The sequence below is a fragment of the Myotis lucifugus genome, unplaced genomic scaffold (genome assembly GCF_000147115.1).
Source record: "Myotis lucifugus unplaced genomic scaffold, Myoluc2.0 scaffold_97, whole genome shotgun sequence".
In the NCBI taxonomy this organism is placed as follows: Eukaryota; Metazoa; Chordata; class Mammalia; order Chiroptera; family Vespertilionidae; genus Myotis; species Myotis lucifugus.
Window position 1 is genome coordinate 636805 of NW_005871145.1, and position 15839 is coordinate 652643.

General features: G+C 41.1%; 1 protein-coding gene and 2 pseudogenes across 1 annotated transcript; 2 read left to right on the forward strand and 1 right to left on the reverse strand.

Annotated features, from left to right (window-relative positions):
- Positions 1 to 904: 904 nt before the first annotated feature.
- Positions 905 to 2049, reverse strand: LOC102441744 (annotated as a pseudogene).
- A 599-nt stretch (positions 2050 to 2648) lies between these two features.
- LOC102442997 (glycine N-acyltransferase-like) lies at positions 2649 to 15515 on the forward strand. The gene is made up of 5 exons (XM_023756557.1): positions 2649 to 2740; positions 3798 to 3905; positions 10732 to 10858; positions 12809 to 12980; positions 15113 to 15515. Exons 1-5 carry the CDS (start codon positions 2663 to 2665, stop codon positions 15513 to 15515), a joined length of 888 nt encoding a protein of 295 aa, XP_023612325.1. The 5' UTR covers positions 2649 to 2662.
- Positions 8356 to 9875, forward strand: LOC102442683 (annotated as a pseudogene).
- Positions 15516 to 15839: the final 324 nt, after the last annotated feature.

Here is a 15839-nt window from a genome sequence, read left to right on the forward strand (position 1 = left end):
TTACGGATGCTCATCGGTATTTTGTACGCTGATGCGCGTTCTAGCGGCTAATCCTCATTGAATCTGGCCTTGCTATCTTCCCTTCTCTCGATGTGAACCATATACCAATTGAAGGTTTCTTTAATAACTCTTTGCCCCTATTTGCCAGCGCTTGTTTTCCTCCCCTAAAATGTTTTTTGTTATCTTAACCCTGCATGATCGCCGTCCTGCCGGTACGGCGCTTTCGCTTATACCCGACTTTTGCATTAATGTTCCATGCACACCCTCCCTAAACTGTTTTTTACTTTGAAAAGGAAAGAAAGGAAGAAGGAAAGAAAGAAAAGAAATGAAGAACGACTGAAAGTTAGAATGATGATGGTCGGGAGGGAGGAAGAAAGAAAGAAAGAAAGAAAGAAAGAAAGAAAGAAAGAAAGAAAGAAAGAAAGAAAGAAAGAAAGAAAGAAAGAAAAGAACATCCTGGCCAGAGTTCTGGGAAACCAGTGCCTCAGCACTAACGGGCTGAGTACATCAAACAATCTTTTCTCTGCTTCCTTCAGGGAATGACGATAATCATGACACATAAATTCTATTCTGTGCCAGGCACTTATTAAGAAATTCCCTTTGGGCTTTTTTACTCACTTGGTGCCAGTGCCTGGATTACTCATTTAATCCCCACAAACTGTCTCTCACGTAAGTGTTGGTGTTATTCTCAGGACACTATTCACACTGAAAGCCCTCACACTGTGAGCTAGGTTAAAGTTACACCCATTTCTTTTAAAAAAATCCAATGGGCTGAGCTGAAATACTGTGTGGTCAGCTGCCATTAATGATATTAATAATAACAGTAATAAAATAATTATTTTGAGTTATTATATGCTAGAAACTGTACTATGCACTTAATATATATTAACTCATTTAACCATCGCTATGATTTTCTTTTTATTTCTAAACCAACTAGGTGTTCAGTTTGGTTTTTGTAAGAAATTTCAGACACCAGTTTGTGAGGGTAAAGGCAGTTGGGGAGAGCAAACACAGAGGGGAGGTAGCCTGGAGCTGAGGAACATCTTTGATTTTTGGCAGAAGTTGCAAACCCACGGCTTTCTGATCAACCTCCCACTTCTCTGTCCTCTCATATTTCTGTTTCGCTGTGTTGAGGAGCTCACCCTCCTGGTGACTGGGCAGGCGCTGCTCCTTCTTCCTAAATAAGTACCAGTGACATGTTTGGGATTTTCACACCACTGGTTCCCGTCTTGGTAGAGGTGGCAGTGATGAATTTCTGGTGTGTTCTATGCAGAGGAACTTAATGATTAAGGCACAGAGTTGCAGACATTAAGGCCCCTGCTCAGCTGCTTCAGGAAAATCATTCTCTTGCCTCCGTGGTGCCCAGGGAGGATGATCAGAATGGTCCCGGGGGTGATGTTGGCCCACAGTTTTCTCACATGCTGACTGAAGGGCTTCTTGTCATGGCTCAACAGCTTTGGAGGCACATCTTCAGTGGGGTAGTATCTAGGCATTTTGCAAAGTGTAAGCACTTGGGTATCACCTTTTTTGTCACTACCAACTGGTTTTGTGACAGTAGCAATAACTTTTTCATTTCAATCAAGGATTTAGCTACTGAATACTTCCACTTGTACATGGCCTTTCTGGAATATATAGCCGACCAGGAATATTTGCCAATTCCTCTGACCAGGATAGGGTTTCGGTTGTAGTGGGGCTTCCTCTTCTTACTCATCTTGACCTTGGGGTTACCTTTCTTTTTTAAAAAATATATTTTTATTAATTTCAGAGAGGAAGGGAGAGGGAGAGAGAGAGAGATAGAAACATTAATGAGAGTCATTGATTGACTGCCTCCTACACACCCCCTACTGGGAATCGAGTCCACAACCAGGGCATGTGCTCTTGACTGGAATCAAACCCGGAATCCTTGAGTTCACAGGCTGATGCCCTATCCACTGAGCCAAATCAGCTAGAGCAGGGGTTACCCTTCTTAACCTTGTCACCAGTATCAGCCTTCTTGGCTCTGGGTTTCTTCTCCTTAGTATCTTGCCTCTCAGCTTCTTCATCCACCATCTTGCAGATGGGAAAGAGGCAATAATTTTCTAGGTAGAGTCTGTTTTCATTAGGATTAATGAGTAAATTATGGAACCAAGAGGGTAAGTAACTTTTTGGAGATTACAGAGTTTGCTAGTGGTGGCATTGGGCTAATCATTGACTACAACCAGATCCCCAAAGACGCACTAGCATATTTACGTAACATGTTTGTTAAAATAAATGTGTATTAAATGAAAATGTAGGGTAGTATCAGAAGTGAAGGCAAAACTTTCGAAGGAGAACCAGGTGCTTCCTGCCAATCTCCTTCCTTGGTGTTACTGAGGACTTCAGTGTGGGTAACACCAATAGGGGGCACTGAAGAAGGTCGTGGGCATTAGCATAGAACCTGCTACTCGTTTCTCCCTGGTAGTTCCTTCGGAACATTTATGCTGTGTCTCCGTCTGAGTAAGGCTTGAAATCTAGAGTGACTCTACTTTTTCTTCCCCTAAGGCAGTTACTTTAGAAGAGGGCAGACTTATCTGTTACCTTCTAAGATTCAGGTAGAGGTGTGTGGATCTAGTTACTATGGATTCAGCATTTTTACATCCTGGCTGTTTGTTGATCCTCCCTCTAGGCTAAAATACCTGCCAGGATGCTCCACTTGCAGGGTCCACAGATGCTGCAGATGCTAGAAAAATCCTTGAGGAAGAGCCTCCCTGAGTCCTTAAAGGTGAGACTGGAACAATCTCAGGGAAACAAAGGGTGGCATCTTCCTGTGACAGAGTAGGAAAGAGAATGAGCTGTTATTAGGCATCTATTTTTAAAATATATATATTTTTTATTTCAGAGAGGACAGGAGAGGGAGAGAGAGATAGAAATATCAATGATGAGAGTCATTATCAGCTGCCTCCTGCATGCCCATTACTGGGGACTGAGCTGGCAACCAGGGCATGTGCCCTGACCTGGAATCAAACCATGACCTCCTGGTTCATAGGTCAACATCGAGCCATGCCAGCTGGGCAGGAATTCACTCATGCTACAGCTCATTTAGTTCACATCACCTCTTTGCAAGGGAGATATATTATGGAACCTCTTTGTACTTTCTTTGCTACTTCATGTGAATAAATTAAAAGTTTAAAAAAAAATAAGGTTTGTTCATCCATGTCATAGAATGCTCTTTAGTCATTAAAATTATTTTTATTTATTGGAGAAGAAATATGACTAGAATGTATTTATCCAATAGAGAAAACATTTCAATATCACATCTATGTGATTTTTTTAATTTTGCAAAATTTGTTGTGCATGTGCATGAATAGTAGGAAATCTATTAAAAGTTTTTTTCTCTTTTTTTAAAAATTGGGATATAATTGGCATACATTACATTAAATGTGTATTAAATTCTACAATGGGAGAGTTCATGATTTTTATTCATAAATTTTATTAGTCCGAATATTTTACAATGTGATTATATTTCTAAAAGATACATTTATTGAGACAAAACACTAAAACTTAAAGTTGCTTGGCAGAAATACTCATTAGAGACCTTTCAATGATAAAATTTCATTATTTCATAGAAATAAACCTGTCCTGATCAAACAAGTTACTTTAACATTCTTTCCTAATACAGGGGTGGGAAAAGTAGGTTTATAGTTGTGAGTACGTGAAACAGAGTTAACAAAGCTATTGTAATAATCATAACCTGCATGACTTTTTCCAGATGAACAACCGTAAACCTACTTTTACCAACCCCTGTACATTGACCCTCCCACTTTCTTGTGATGCTGCAGGTTTATGGGACCATCTTCCACATGAACCAGGGAAACCCGTTCAAGCTAAAGGCTCTGGTGGACAAGTGGCCTGATTTTAATACAGTGGTTGTCCGTCCTCAGGAGCAGGTAAGGTGTCAGATATGGAATGAATGTGCATCTATGTATGTATTTGCTACGTGTTTATCTGGACCTGGCAATGTGCGAGACCTGGGCGTATAGAAATGAATCCCAGGAATAGTAAATAGTCCCTGTCCTCAAAAATTCCACAGCCTGGAAGAGAATACAGGTGAGTCCACAGATAAATTACAGCATGGTCTGAAATGTGCAGCAACAGGAGAATTGAATCAAATGATTGTCTAACCACTGTACTGTACACCTGAAACTAATATAAAATAATATTGAATATCAACTGTAATTGAAAAATAAACTTAAAAAAGAAGTAACATATGTGGAAAGCTGATTAAAACTATATATTTTAATATATTTTTATTGATTTCAGAGAGTAAGAGGGAGGGAGAGATATAGAAACATCAAAGATAAGAGAGAATCATTGATTGACTGCCTCTTGCATGCCCTTCACTGGGGATTGATCACACAACCTGAGCATGTGCCCTGACTAGGAATGGAACCATGACCTCCTGGTTCATAGGTTAATGCTCAACCACTGAGCCACACCGGCTGGGCTATATGGTACATTTTCATACTCATTCATTGTTTTAATTTGTTTTCAAGACAGGACCCCAAACAGCATCCTGGTAATGCTGAAGATCAAGCACCTTTCATTATTTCTTGCATTTAGTTTATGGGAAGAGAGACACCCAATGGATGGTTTTGCTAATGTAAGATTATGTTGAGGACATAGACAAAAGGCTGATCTTTTGTTCAAGATATTAAAGCAACATTTCTCAGACTCGACATCTTTATTGTTTTGAATCAAACACTTTTAACTCAGCCTATGGGGAAAAATTATTTCCTATCTTTTAAAAATACCAACCTTGAAACCATACCACTAGTTAACTCACTAGTGCTAACTCACAACTTCTTGTGACACTGTCCTCCCATTGAGAGGCTGCATGGTATTGTAACCAACTGCCACCAGTAAAGTCAATAAAATAGGGCATTTTAAAAAAACTATATATAGTAGAGGTTGCAGGGAAAGGAGGAAAATTTACCAAAACTGCATGTTAAAGATAAATAAGATTTTTTTATAGAGGGTCAAGGCAGGACTTCATCCAAAGCAAACAAAATACCAATTGAGCGGCATAAGGTCTAAAATAACATCATGGATTAGGGAAATTTAAAAGCAAAAGACATGGTTGGAGTTGTTATATATTGTGATAATTTTTTTAAATTAATGAAATTAAATAGTTAAAATATTTCAAAACTAAGAAATATATAATTACATTTTAATAAATTGAGCAATAATCTAAATTTATTAATATTAAACATTATTACTTGTAAATTTCACCAAATTAAATAATTTGAAAAATAAAGACTTTGAATTATTGATAGAAACCTGAATAAGAAATATTATTTGAGCAACTGTCAAAAATACAATCTTCTAAGATCTGGAAACAGCCTAAGTGCCCATCAGTAGATGAATGGATTAGAAAACTGTGGTACATCTACATGATGGAATACTATGCTGCTGTAAAAAAGAAGGAATTCTTACCATTTGCAACAGCATGGATGGAACTGGAGAGCATTATGCTAAGTGAAATAAGCCAGTCAATGAAGGAAAAATACCACATGATCTCACTCATTTATGGATAATAAAGACCATTATAAACTGATGAGCAAAAATAGATACAGAGGCAGAGCAGCCTCGAACAGACTGTCAAACTACAGCGGGAAGGCCAGGGAGGGTTGGGGGGCAGGAGGGGAGGGTAAGAGATCAACTGAAGGACTTGTATGCATTCATATAAGCATAACCAATGGACATAAGACATTGGGGGGTAGGGGAGGCCAGGGGATTGTCAAGGGCGGGGGAAAAAGGAGATATATGTAATATTCTTTGTGATACTTTAAGCAATAAAACAATAAAAGAAAAAAAGAAAAAAAATACAATTTTGCCCTAGCTGATTTGGCTCAATGATTACAGTCTGGACCCAGAGACTGAAGGGTCGTGAGTTGGATTCCAATCAAGGACACATACATCTGTTTCAGGCTCAGTCCCTGGCCCAAGCTGGAGACCGTGTGGGAGGCAACCACTTGATGTGTCTCTCACACATTGATGTTTTTCTCTCTGTCTCTCCTCCTCCTGTCCACTCACACTAAAAATCAATGGAGGACTTTCAACAATAAAGATTTTTAAAAATCAATGGGGAAAAATCCTCAGGGGAGAATTGATGAAAAAAATATTTAAAATAAGGTTTTCCATCTTTATGAGAGATAATTAACATCTAAACTTGTGTATGTTTAAGATGTACAATGTGTAGATTTGATACACACATATATTGCAAAATTATCACCACCATAGCTTTAGCTGACACCTCTATCCTGTCACATAATTACTGTTTCTTTTTTGTGGTGAAAATATTTAAGATTTTCTCTCTTAGCAGCTTTCAAGTATATATAATACAATGTTTACTAATTATAATTATCATGCTGGTACATCAGATCTTCAGAACTTACTCATCTTATAACTTTTCATTAGTTTCATCATTTATAGGTGGGTATTCTAATGTCTGTTACCTCCATCAATTTTGATAAAGACATGTTCACAGCCCACATGTTCTAAAAATCTTTGGACTAGAGCAAGATTTATTCCTCTGGCCAAAGATTTTGCTTGCAATTTTACTCTCTAGTTGAGTTTTATAAAGGTTAGAAAAATTATTTTATTTGAGGTGGAGAGGGGGCAATATTGCATCTTTATTTAGAAAATCATTATTGATGAGATTATCTTCTCACCATATTTTCTAATAGTTATTGCTGAGGAAACCAGTGTTTTGAGCTGAATAATGTGTTAGCTACATAAAAATGTATAAAATACTAGAGGCCTGGTGCATGGTTTCACACACCAGTGGGGTTCCTCGGTGTGGCCTGGGGGGATTGGGCAAAACTGGCAGTCCAATACTGCCTGCCACTCCTGCCTGCCACTCCTGCTCCCACTCATCCCAGCCCTGCTGCACCTGCTGTGTGCTGATGCCCAGTCAGTCCCGATCCAGAGGCTCACACCACCGCAGCAACGCTCACCAGCCGTGAGCCCTGCATCTGACGCCCATCGGTTAGCTAAGCAGTGCACTGACCACCAGGGGGCAGCTCCTGCATTGAGCGCCTGCCCCCTGGTGGTCAGTGCACATCATAGCGACCAGTCAACCGGTTGTTCGGTTGTTCGGTCATTCGGTTGCTTAGGCTTAGATAGATAGATAGATAGATAGATAGATAGATAGATAGATAGTGCATACTTTGAAGGTCTCATTGGGGAGGTAAGACAAGATGAAAAGAACTCCATGGAGTAATTAATAGGTAATATTTGCTTAGTACTTGGAATTTGGAATGTAGTTTTTACATACCTGCCGGAAGCCGGTCCATCCTTGCTGCTTGACACAGTCACTGCAGGGAAGAAACATCTGCACAGCATATGTATATGTTTCAAGGGACCTGGCGCATATGGCATACTGTTCTTAATATGCTTGCTCCCCCTCTTAGCGCTATGTGTTTTAAACAAGACCACCTCCCCAAGAAAGGTTGTTTCCCCAGGTGAGGATTTTTTTCTCTGGAGTTAGGGATTAACAGGACTAAGGAAGAGAATAAATCAGTGAAACCCCCTAGTGTTACAGAAATACCATGTACTACTTATGAAGAACTTGGACTAAGACTGTTGGCAATAAATTTGGGACTTGTTGGGCCCACATCCCCAGGGGTCTGCCCACCAGGGAAAGCACCAAAGCCTATACCCCTGGAGACCCACCAACACAGGGCAGTCCCAGGGAAGGCAAGCATTGAGGCTGGGAGGACATAACCTTTACTGGGTAGGATAATCTCCTTCAGTTACTTCCTTGTAGCTTATCAGTAGAGCAGTGACCTTGGAATAGCCCTTATAATGGAACACAGAGATTAACCTAGACAGGATTAAATTCAACAGAACTAGATTAACAAACGCCCTAACCTTTGGAATAGAATTGTTAGGATTAAACTCAACAGAACTAGATTAACAAACACCCTAACCTTTGGAATAGAATGGATAGGATTAAAATCAACTGGTATAAATACGGATGTAACAGGACAATAAGAACCGAACCTGGCTAGAGAACCTCGCTATGCTGATCAACTGAACGCTGACTCCGTGTCATTCCTTCTTCGCCGACTCCATCCACACCTTTGGGAACCCCTGGACCTGCTGGTGCTAGATCCCAACAATACCATTCTGTAAGTTTAAAAAATACATTTCTGGAGTTGGCGCCCGGCCTCCCCCGCTCCGTGCTCTCGGCCCATCCGCCCGGCGGTATGGAGCCCTTCCAGCACCCTCTCCTCCCTCGGGCCATCCTCCCCCCTTCGAGATGGCCGCCCCCACTTAAGCCACAGCCCTTTTCTCTCCCCGCGGAGCCAGGGCGGCGGTGGCAGCAGCAGGAGGAGCCCAGAGGCGGCGGTGGCCAGGGAGCCCATGGCGTACAGTCAGGAAGGCGGCAAAAAGAAAGTCTGCTACTACTACGATGGTGATATTGGAAACTATTACTATGGACAAGGCCATCCTATGAAACCTCATAGAATCTGCATGACCCATAACTTGCTGCTAAATTATGGTTTATATAGAAAAATGGAAATATATAGGCCCCATAAAGCCACTGCTGAAGAAATGACAAAATACCACAGTGATGAGTACATCAAATTTCTACATTCAATAAGACCAGATAACATGTCTGAGTATAGTAAGCAGATGCAGAGATTTAATGTTGGAGAAGATTGTCCAGTGTTTGATGGACTCTTTGAGTTTTGTCAGCTCTCAACTGGTGGCTCAGTTGCTGGAGCTGTGAAGTTAAACCAACAACAAACTGATCTGGCTGTTAATTGGGCTGGAGGATTACATCATGCTAAGAAATCAGAAGCATCAGAGTTTTGTTATGTTAATGATATTGTGCTTGCCATCCTTGAATTACTAAAGTATCACCAGAGAGTCTTATATATTGATATTGATATCCATCACGGTGCTGGTGTTGAAGAAGCTTTTTATACAACAGATCATGTAATGACTGTATCATTCCATAAATACGGGGAATACTTTCCTGGAACAGGAGACTTGAGGGATATTGGTGCAGGAAAAGGCAAATACTATGCTGTCAATTTTCCAATGAGAGATGGTATAGATGATGAATCTTATGGGCAAATATTTAAGCCTATCATCTCAAAAGTGATGGAGATGTATCAACCTAGCGCTGTGGTGCTACAGTGTGGTGCAGACTCGCTATCTGGTGATAGACTTGGTTGCTTCAATCTGACAGTCAAAGGTCATGCTAAATGTGTAGAAGTTGTAAAAACTTTCAATTTACCGTTACTGATGCTTGGGGGAGGTGGATACACAATTCGTAACGTTGCTCGCTGTTGGACATATGAGACTGCAGTTGCCCTTGATTGTGAGATTCCTAATGAATTGCCATATAATGATTACTTTGAGTATTTTGGACCAGACTTCAAACTGCATATTAGTCCTTCAAATATGACAAACCAGAACACTCCAGAATATATGGAAAAGATAAAACAGCGTTTATTTGAAAATTTACGCATGTTGCCTCATGCACCTGGTGTCCAAATGCAAGCTATTCCAGAAGATGCTGTTCATGAAGACAGTGGAGATGAAGATGGAGAAGACTCAGACAAGAGAATTTCTATTCGAGCATCAGACAAACGGATAGCTTGTGATGAAGAATTCTCAGATTCAGAGGATGAAGGAGAAGGAGGTCGTAGAAATGTGGCTGATCATAAGAAAGGAGCAAAGAAAGCTAGAATTGAGGAAGACAAGAAGGAAACAGAAGACAAAAAAGCTGATGTTAAGGAAGAATATAAATCCAAGGATAATAGTGGTGAAAAAACAGATACCAAAGGAGCCAAATCAGAACAGCTCAGCAACCCTTGAATTTAGATGTAATTTATTTACATCTCAAATTTTAGAAAACATTAATAAATAAGAAAATATTGGCAAGAAAAGTGTTTTCTTTTTGAAGACTTCTGGCTTCATTTTATACTACTTTGGCATGGACTGTATTTATTTTCAAAATGGCTTTTTTCTTTGGTTTGTTTTTGTTCTTGGCAAGTTTTAGTGTGAGTTTCTAATTATAAAGCAAAATTTCTTTTCTCCACCATGCTTTATGTGATAGTATTTAAAAATTGATGTGTTATTATGTCAAAAACTGATCTATTAAAGAAGTAATTGGCCTTTTCTGAAAAAAAAGCAAAAAAAAAAAAGAAAGAAAATCATTATTGATGTTTAGAAATATCTGACCATTGCATCTGCCTGTTCCTAAGAATTTGCATAGCATGATACAATATGATTATTTCCCTATTCTGATTGGTTTTAAAAATCACAAGAAGGGAACGCAAAGTATCTTTGCTTTGGGAGGGGTTTTGCTATTGTTTTCTACTGAAGCCATTGGAGTTAACACATTTACTACCAGAGAATAAACTTGTACAAAAGACATTTTACTAGAAGTCTGACTCTCCTGTGCTTTTTGAAAGAAATGTTAAATTCTAAATGGATTATTTCTGTTTGAAACTTTATAGTAATAGTTGGTTTAGGAATAGTTTATTCAGGATATTTTTATTGTTAGTTGAATAAGGAAGTGCTTGAGTTGACCTAATAATATAAATCATTCTTCAATAAAGGTAATACACCAACAGGAAAACCTAATATTTTAGTACTTAAAAATACCATAGTATAACGGAACACTGACAACCATGTATGGCAATCACAAACTACAATTATTTTTGTTGATTCTACTTTTCCCAACCCAAACAGGAGATGGTAGATGACCTTGATCACTACACCAATACTTACCAAATCTACTCCAAGGACCCCAAGAACTGTCATGAATTCCTTGGCTCACCAGAAGTCATAAACTGGAAACAACATTTGCAGATTCAAAGTAAGGGGATTGGAATATGTTCCAGTTGCTGGGATTTTCCATGTCTATACACTTTTCATTTTGAATAACACCCCTACATTCCATATATCTTTACTTCAAGCCTCATTAGTTATTAGTTACTAGAGGCCCGGTGCACAAAATTTGTGCATGGGGGAGGGTCCCCTCAGCCCAACCTGCACTTTCTCCAATCCGGGACCCCTTGGGGGATGTCCAACTGCTGGTTTAGGCCCAATCCTGGAGATTGTGCCTATGCCGGCAGTCGGACATCCTTTTCACAATCCTAGACTGCTGGTTCCCCTGCCTGCCTGCCTGGTTGCCCCTAACTGCCCCCCCCCCCACCAGCCTGATCGCCCCTCACTGCCTCTGTGTGCCAGCCTGATCACCCCTCACTGCCTCTGCATGCCAGCCTGATTGCCCCTAACTGCCCCCTGCTGCCAGCCAGGTTGCCCCCAATTGCCTCCTCCCTGCTGGCCTGGTTGCTTCTAACTGCTCCCCACCACTGGCCTGGTTGCCCCCAACTGCCCCCCCTGCTGGCCTAGTTGCTCCTCACTGCCCCCCTGCCAGACTTAATCACCCCCAACTGCCCCCTGCTGCCCTGGTCACCCCCAACTGCATCCCCCCACCAGCCTGGTCACCTCTTACTGCTCCCCATCTAGTTGGGTCGCCCCTCATGCCCCTCCCCCCACTGGCCTGGTCGCCCCACACAGACTGCTATTCAGTCATTTGGTCATCCCTCACTAACCCCCCTGCAGGCCTGGTTGTAGGCAGCCATCTTGTGAGCGTGTGAGGGTTAATTTGCATATTACCTCTATTATATAGGAGGATGTAATCTAGAGCAAGTAACAACCTGTCTGTGGATCAGTTTCCTCCTGGGTAAAAGTGAGGATTATGATAGTATTTAAAATATAGAGCCTTTGAATGATTAAATCAGATATTGAATGAGAAGTGCTTGGCACCCTCTATGTCTGGTTTTATCATTTGGTTTTCAAACCATCCCGAAACAGTGACTTAAAACAGCAATAATTTATTAGCTCACAATTTGGTGTGGTAGCAATTTATATTTTAAAATATATTTTTATTTATTTCAGAGAGGAAAGGAGAGGCAGAGAGAGACAGAAATATCAATGATGAGAGAGAATGTGTTGAATGAGAATCATTGATTGTCTGACTCTTGCACACCTCCACTAGGGATAGAGCCTGCAACCTGAGCATATACCCAGACCAGGAATAGAACTGTGACCTCCTGGTTATAGGTTCAACCACTGAGTCATGCCAGTCAGGCATGAGGCAGCAATTTAGATGGGACTCATCTGGGTGATTCTTTGGCTAGCTCCCTCTAGATTCATCCATGCGGCTGCTATCCACAGGGGTTTGTCTATGAGCTGGTAGAACTAGTTAGACACCGCCCCAGGCCTGGCTATCGCTGGCTTTGCTTGTGCTGGCGGAAATGGATTGGGCAACATATAGAAGTCACAGAGTTTTCAAAAGCAGAAAGAGAAGGCAAGAAAAAGAAAATAAAAAATAAAGAGAGGGCAAGACTCAGTGCACCATCCCTTTTCAAGCTTCTTGTTAAATTACATTTACTATCATTGCACTGGCTAAAGCAATGGTTAAGCTCAGAGTCATATCAGGAGGAAAAATCAGGGTAGTGAGGAAAATACAACCTTCTCAAAACCATTGCAGCAACAACCGATGGCATGCAGTGCATAGGCTTGTTTGATACATTTTGGTTATCACAATTATACCTCATCAACTTTGATAGTCATGACTGTACTGTGTAGTCCCAATTTTTAATTTAAAAAATGTGGGAGTGATTTAGCCTCAATCCTATAGAGGCCATGTCATGATTGAACATGGGTTTTGAGGACTCTGAACCACAAACTTTCCAGCCCCTAGACAACAGAGAAAGGAAGAGTGATACCTCATATTATTCCTCTTTTCTTCATCTAGGTTCACAATCCAACCTGGATGAGGTGATAGAAAATCTTGTAGCTGTTAAACTGAGTCAGGTCAAGCGAACACAATGCTTCCTCTATATGATCCATCAGACAGCAAAGAAATTGGTTCCTTCCCTGCTGAATGCAAAGAAGTTATCTCCAAGTGGGGGCACACATGATTCCATGTAAGTCTGACAGCAGCCACTCTGCACTGCTCATATCTCTCAGGAGCCATGCATTTGTTTTCCAACTGCTGTGAAAAATGGCCTCAAACTGGGGTGGCTTGGAACCACAGAAATTTATTCTCTGAAGTCAATGTGTTGGCAAGCCATTGTTCTTTTCAAAGCCTCTAGGAGACAGTCTTTCCTTGCCTCTTCCAGCTTCTGGTGGCTCTAAGCATTCTTTGGCTTGTGGCTGCATCACTCAAGTCTCTGGTGTTGTGCTCACATGGCCTTCTCCTCTTTGTGTGTGTCTTCTCTTCTGTCTATTATAAGGATTGTCATTGGATTTAAGGTCCAGGATGATTTCATATTGAAACCTTTAATTTATTTACATCTGCAAACACCCTTTTTGAAACAAGGTCATGTTTTCAGGTTCCCGGTGGAAATACGTTTGAGTGGACACACCATTCAGCACATTATACCTCCCAACTTCTTTCCCAGTTTTTGCTTAGACTCCCTATAATCCATTTTCTGCAAAGCACCCAAACTAATCTTTTAAAAAACAAAAATTAGAACATGTCTCTCTCCTCTTAAAAGACTCTAGTATTCCTGTCTCACCTTGAAATAATTCTGAACTCCTTCATGATCCTACAAGAGCCAGCATCCATTTACCTTTTAGACCTCATCTCCCTTGCTTACTCCCCCAGCAACACTGGTCTTCCTCCCGCTGTTGATCATTGCAAAATCAGGCCCTTTCAATCAGGTTTTCCCTCTGCCTAAACTTTAGGCCCTAAAGTGTCTTTCCCTCCACCCCACCCTTTTTTTACTCTCATGACTTCTTTTGTTATTCGGGACTTCTCAAATGTCACCTTACCATAGAGTCCTGGTTACACCATCCACCTGAAGTCACTTCCCAGTTATTTTCCACACATGACTCAGTTTTTTATTTTTCATAGCACTGATGATTATTTGTAATTAGCTAACTTAGTTAACTTATATACTTACTTGATGTTTGAATTCTGCCCAACAATATTGTAACTGCAGACACCTTCTCTGTCTTGTTTAATGATAGAGCCTTAATAGCTATAACAGTGCCTGCTATGTAGTAGGCGCTCAACAAATACGTGTTTAGCGAATTTGCTTCACAGAACAAAGGATTTCCAATAAAGAAAACTTCGACCAATTATACATTTTTTCCCATTGGTGCTTTACTGAACACTGAAGAGAATTAAAAAGTGATGGCAGAGATTTGATCTTGGAGACACCCAAACCCTTGGCCCTCTCTATGTTAATATGCTTAGAAAAGCTTTATTTACATGGCATTGCACATTCCACCTGAAAGATACCGCCAAATCTATCAACTCATTTGATTTTCTTGTCCATCCCATGAGATAGACAAGATAGGAGATATTATTCATCTCCTGCCGGAAACCAGGCTCAGATGAAAAAAATCACTTATTCAGGTCACATGGAAGGTCAAGCGTAACTGGGCCTTGAGTCTCCATCTTCTAGTTCTACATTGTGGGTTCTTTCCAAGACACTTGCTGAAGCCCCTAATACCATAGCAGAAGCCTTCAGTGGCTGACTTCAGTGTTCTGTACCTCAGGGGCTGCCTGCACTCCACATCACTGCCCCTCTCTGGACTTGAGCTTCCCCACCAACATTCTAAGAGTCCATGATTCTCATCTCTTATTTTACCTACAGCTCATTAACATGTGCATCAGGGCACTTGTTTAATTTCTTGAAAACATTTTACTTCTAGGTAAAATGAGAATAAGGACACCTACCCTACCTAGTTTTGGAGGGTGATGGCCAGGGCCAAATAAAACAATTGCAGCTAATCTCTGTGGGGTGCTCACTCTCTGACAGGTACTGGTTCGTTGATATCCATGGGCTCATGTAAGCCTCACGATGATTCTAGGAGGGAGGTGTCATTATCATCCCTAGTTATTAGATGACAAAATAAAGGAAATGAGGGATTAAATAATCAGCCCCAAATCACACAAGTAGTCAGTTGATGAACCTAGGCAGTGTGGCTGCAAAGCACAAACCCTTAAATGTACGCCTAATTGCCTGACACTATCTGTGTGGAAACAAATATAATACTTCACAATATGTATGATATTTGGGCTGTTCTTTTCCCTTGTTCCCAATAGCAACCAAGAGATGTTTAAACTCTCATCCCTGGATGTCACACATGCTGGCCTGGTGAATAAATTCTGGCATTTCGGCGGCAATGAGAGGAGCCAGAGATTCATTGAGCGCTGTATCCAGACCTTCCCCTCCTTCTGTCTGCTGGGGCCCGAGGGGACCCCTGTGTCCTGGACCCTGATGGACCAGACAGGAGAGCTGCGGATGGCAGGCACTGTGCCTGAGTACCGAGGACACCGTCTCATCTTTCATGTCATCTGTGCCCAGATCCAGGCTCTGGATAAACTTGGCTTCCCCATGTATTCCCATGTGGATAAAGCCAATCACAGCATGCAAAGACTGAGACCAAAAATCCAGAGTGTCCTTATGCCCTGTGACTGGAACCAGTGGCAATGTGTGCCTCTGTGACAAGACAGTGTTGGGTGGGCTGGTCTTGTAGCAGGAGGAACATATGGATGAATGGAGAGAAAGAATACATTGTCATCAGTGGTAACGAAGTGGTCTCTCAGGACAGGCTCAACCTTTATACTCCACCTTCCTAGGCTCCCCTTAGCTTCCTCCTTGGAAAGCTTCCCAGCCAGCATAGCTCCCATATTTCCAGGGTCTTCCTCACACTTCATATCAGTTGCATGTTTTCCTATGTTGTCCTTCCTGGAACTCTTGCTCATTGATTGATCCTTGCCAATTTGCCAGGAGCTGGTAATATTTGGTGGGTTCTATGATTTTTCCTTC

Bases quoted from the DNA above. Each gene is read 5' to 3' on its own strand.
- LOC102442997 (XM_023756557.1), top strand. From the start codon at position 2,663: ATGCTCCACTTGCAGGGTCCACAGATGCTGCAGATGCTAGAAAAATCC. The intron at 3,906-10,731 runs GTAAGGTGTCAG...CAACCCAAACAG, and splicing joins TTGTCCGTCCTCAGGAGCAG to GAGATGGTAGATGACCTTGA. The intron at 10,859-12,808 runs GTAAGGGGATTG...TTCTTCATCTAG, and splicing joins ACAACATTTGCAGATTCAAA to GTTCACAATCCAACCTGGAT.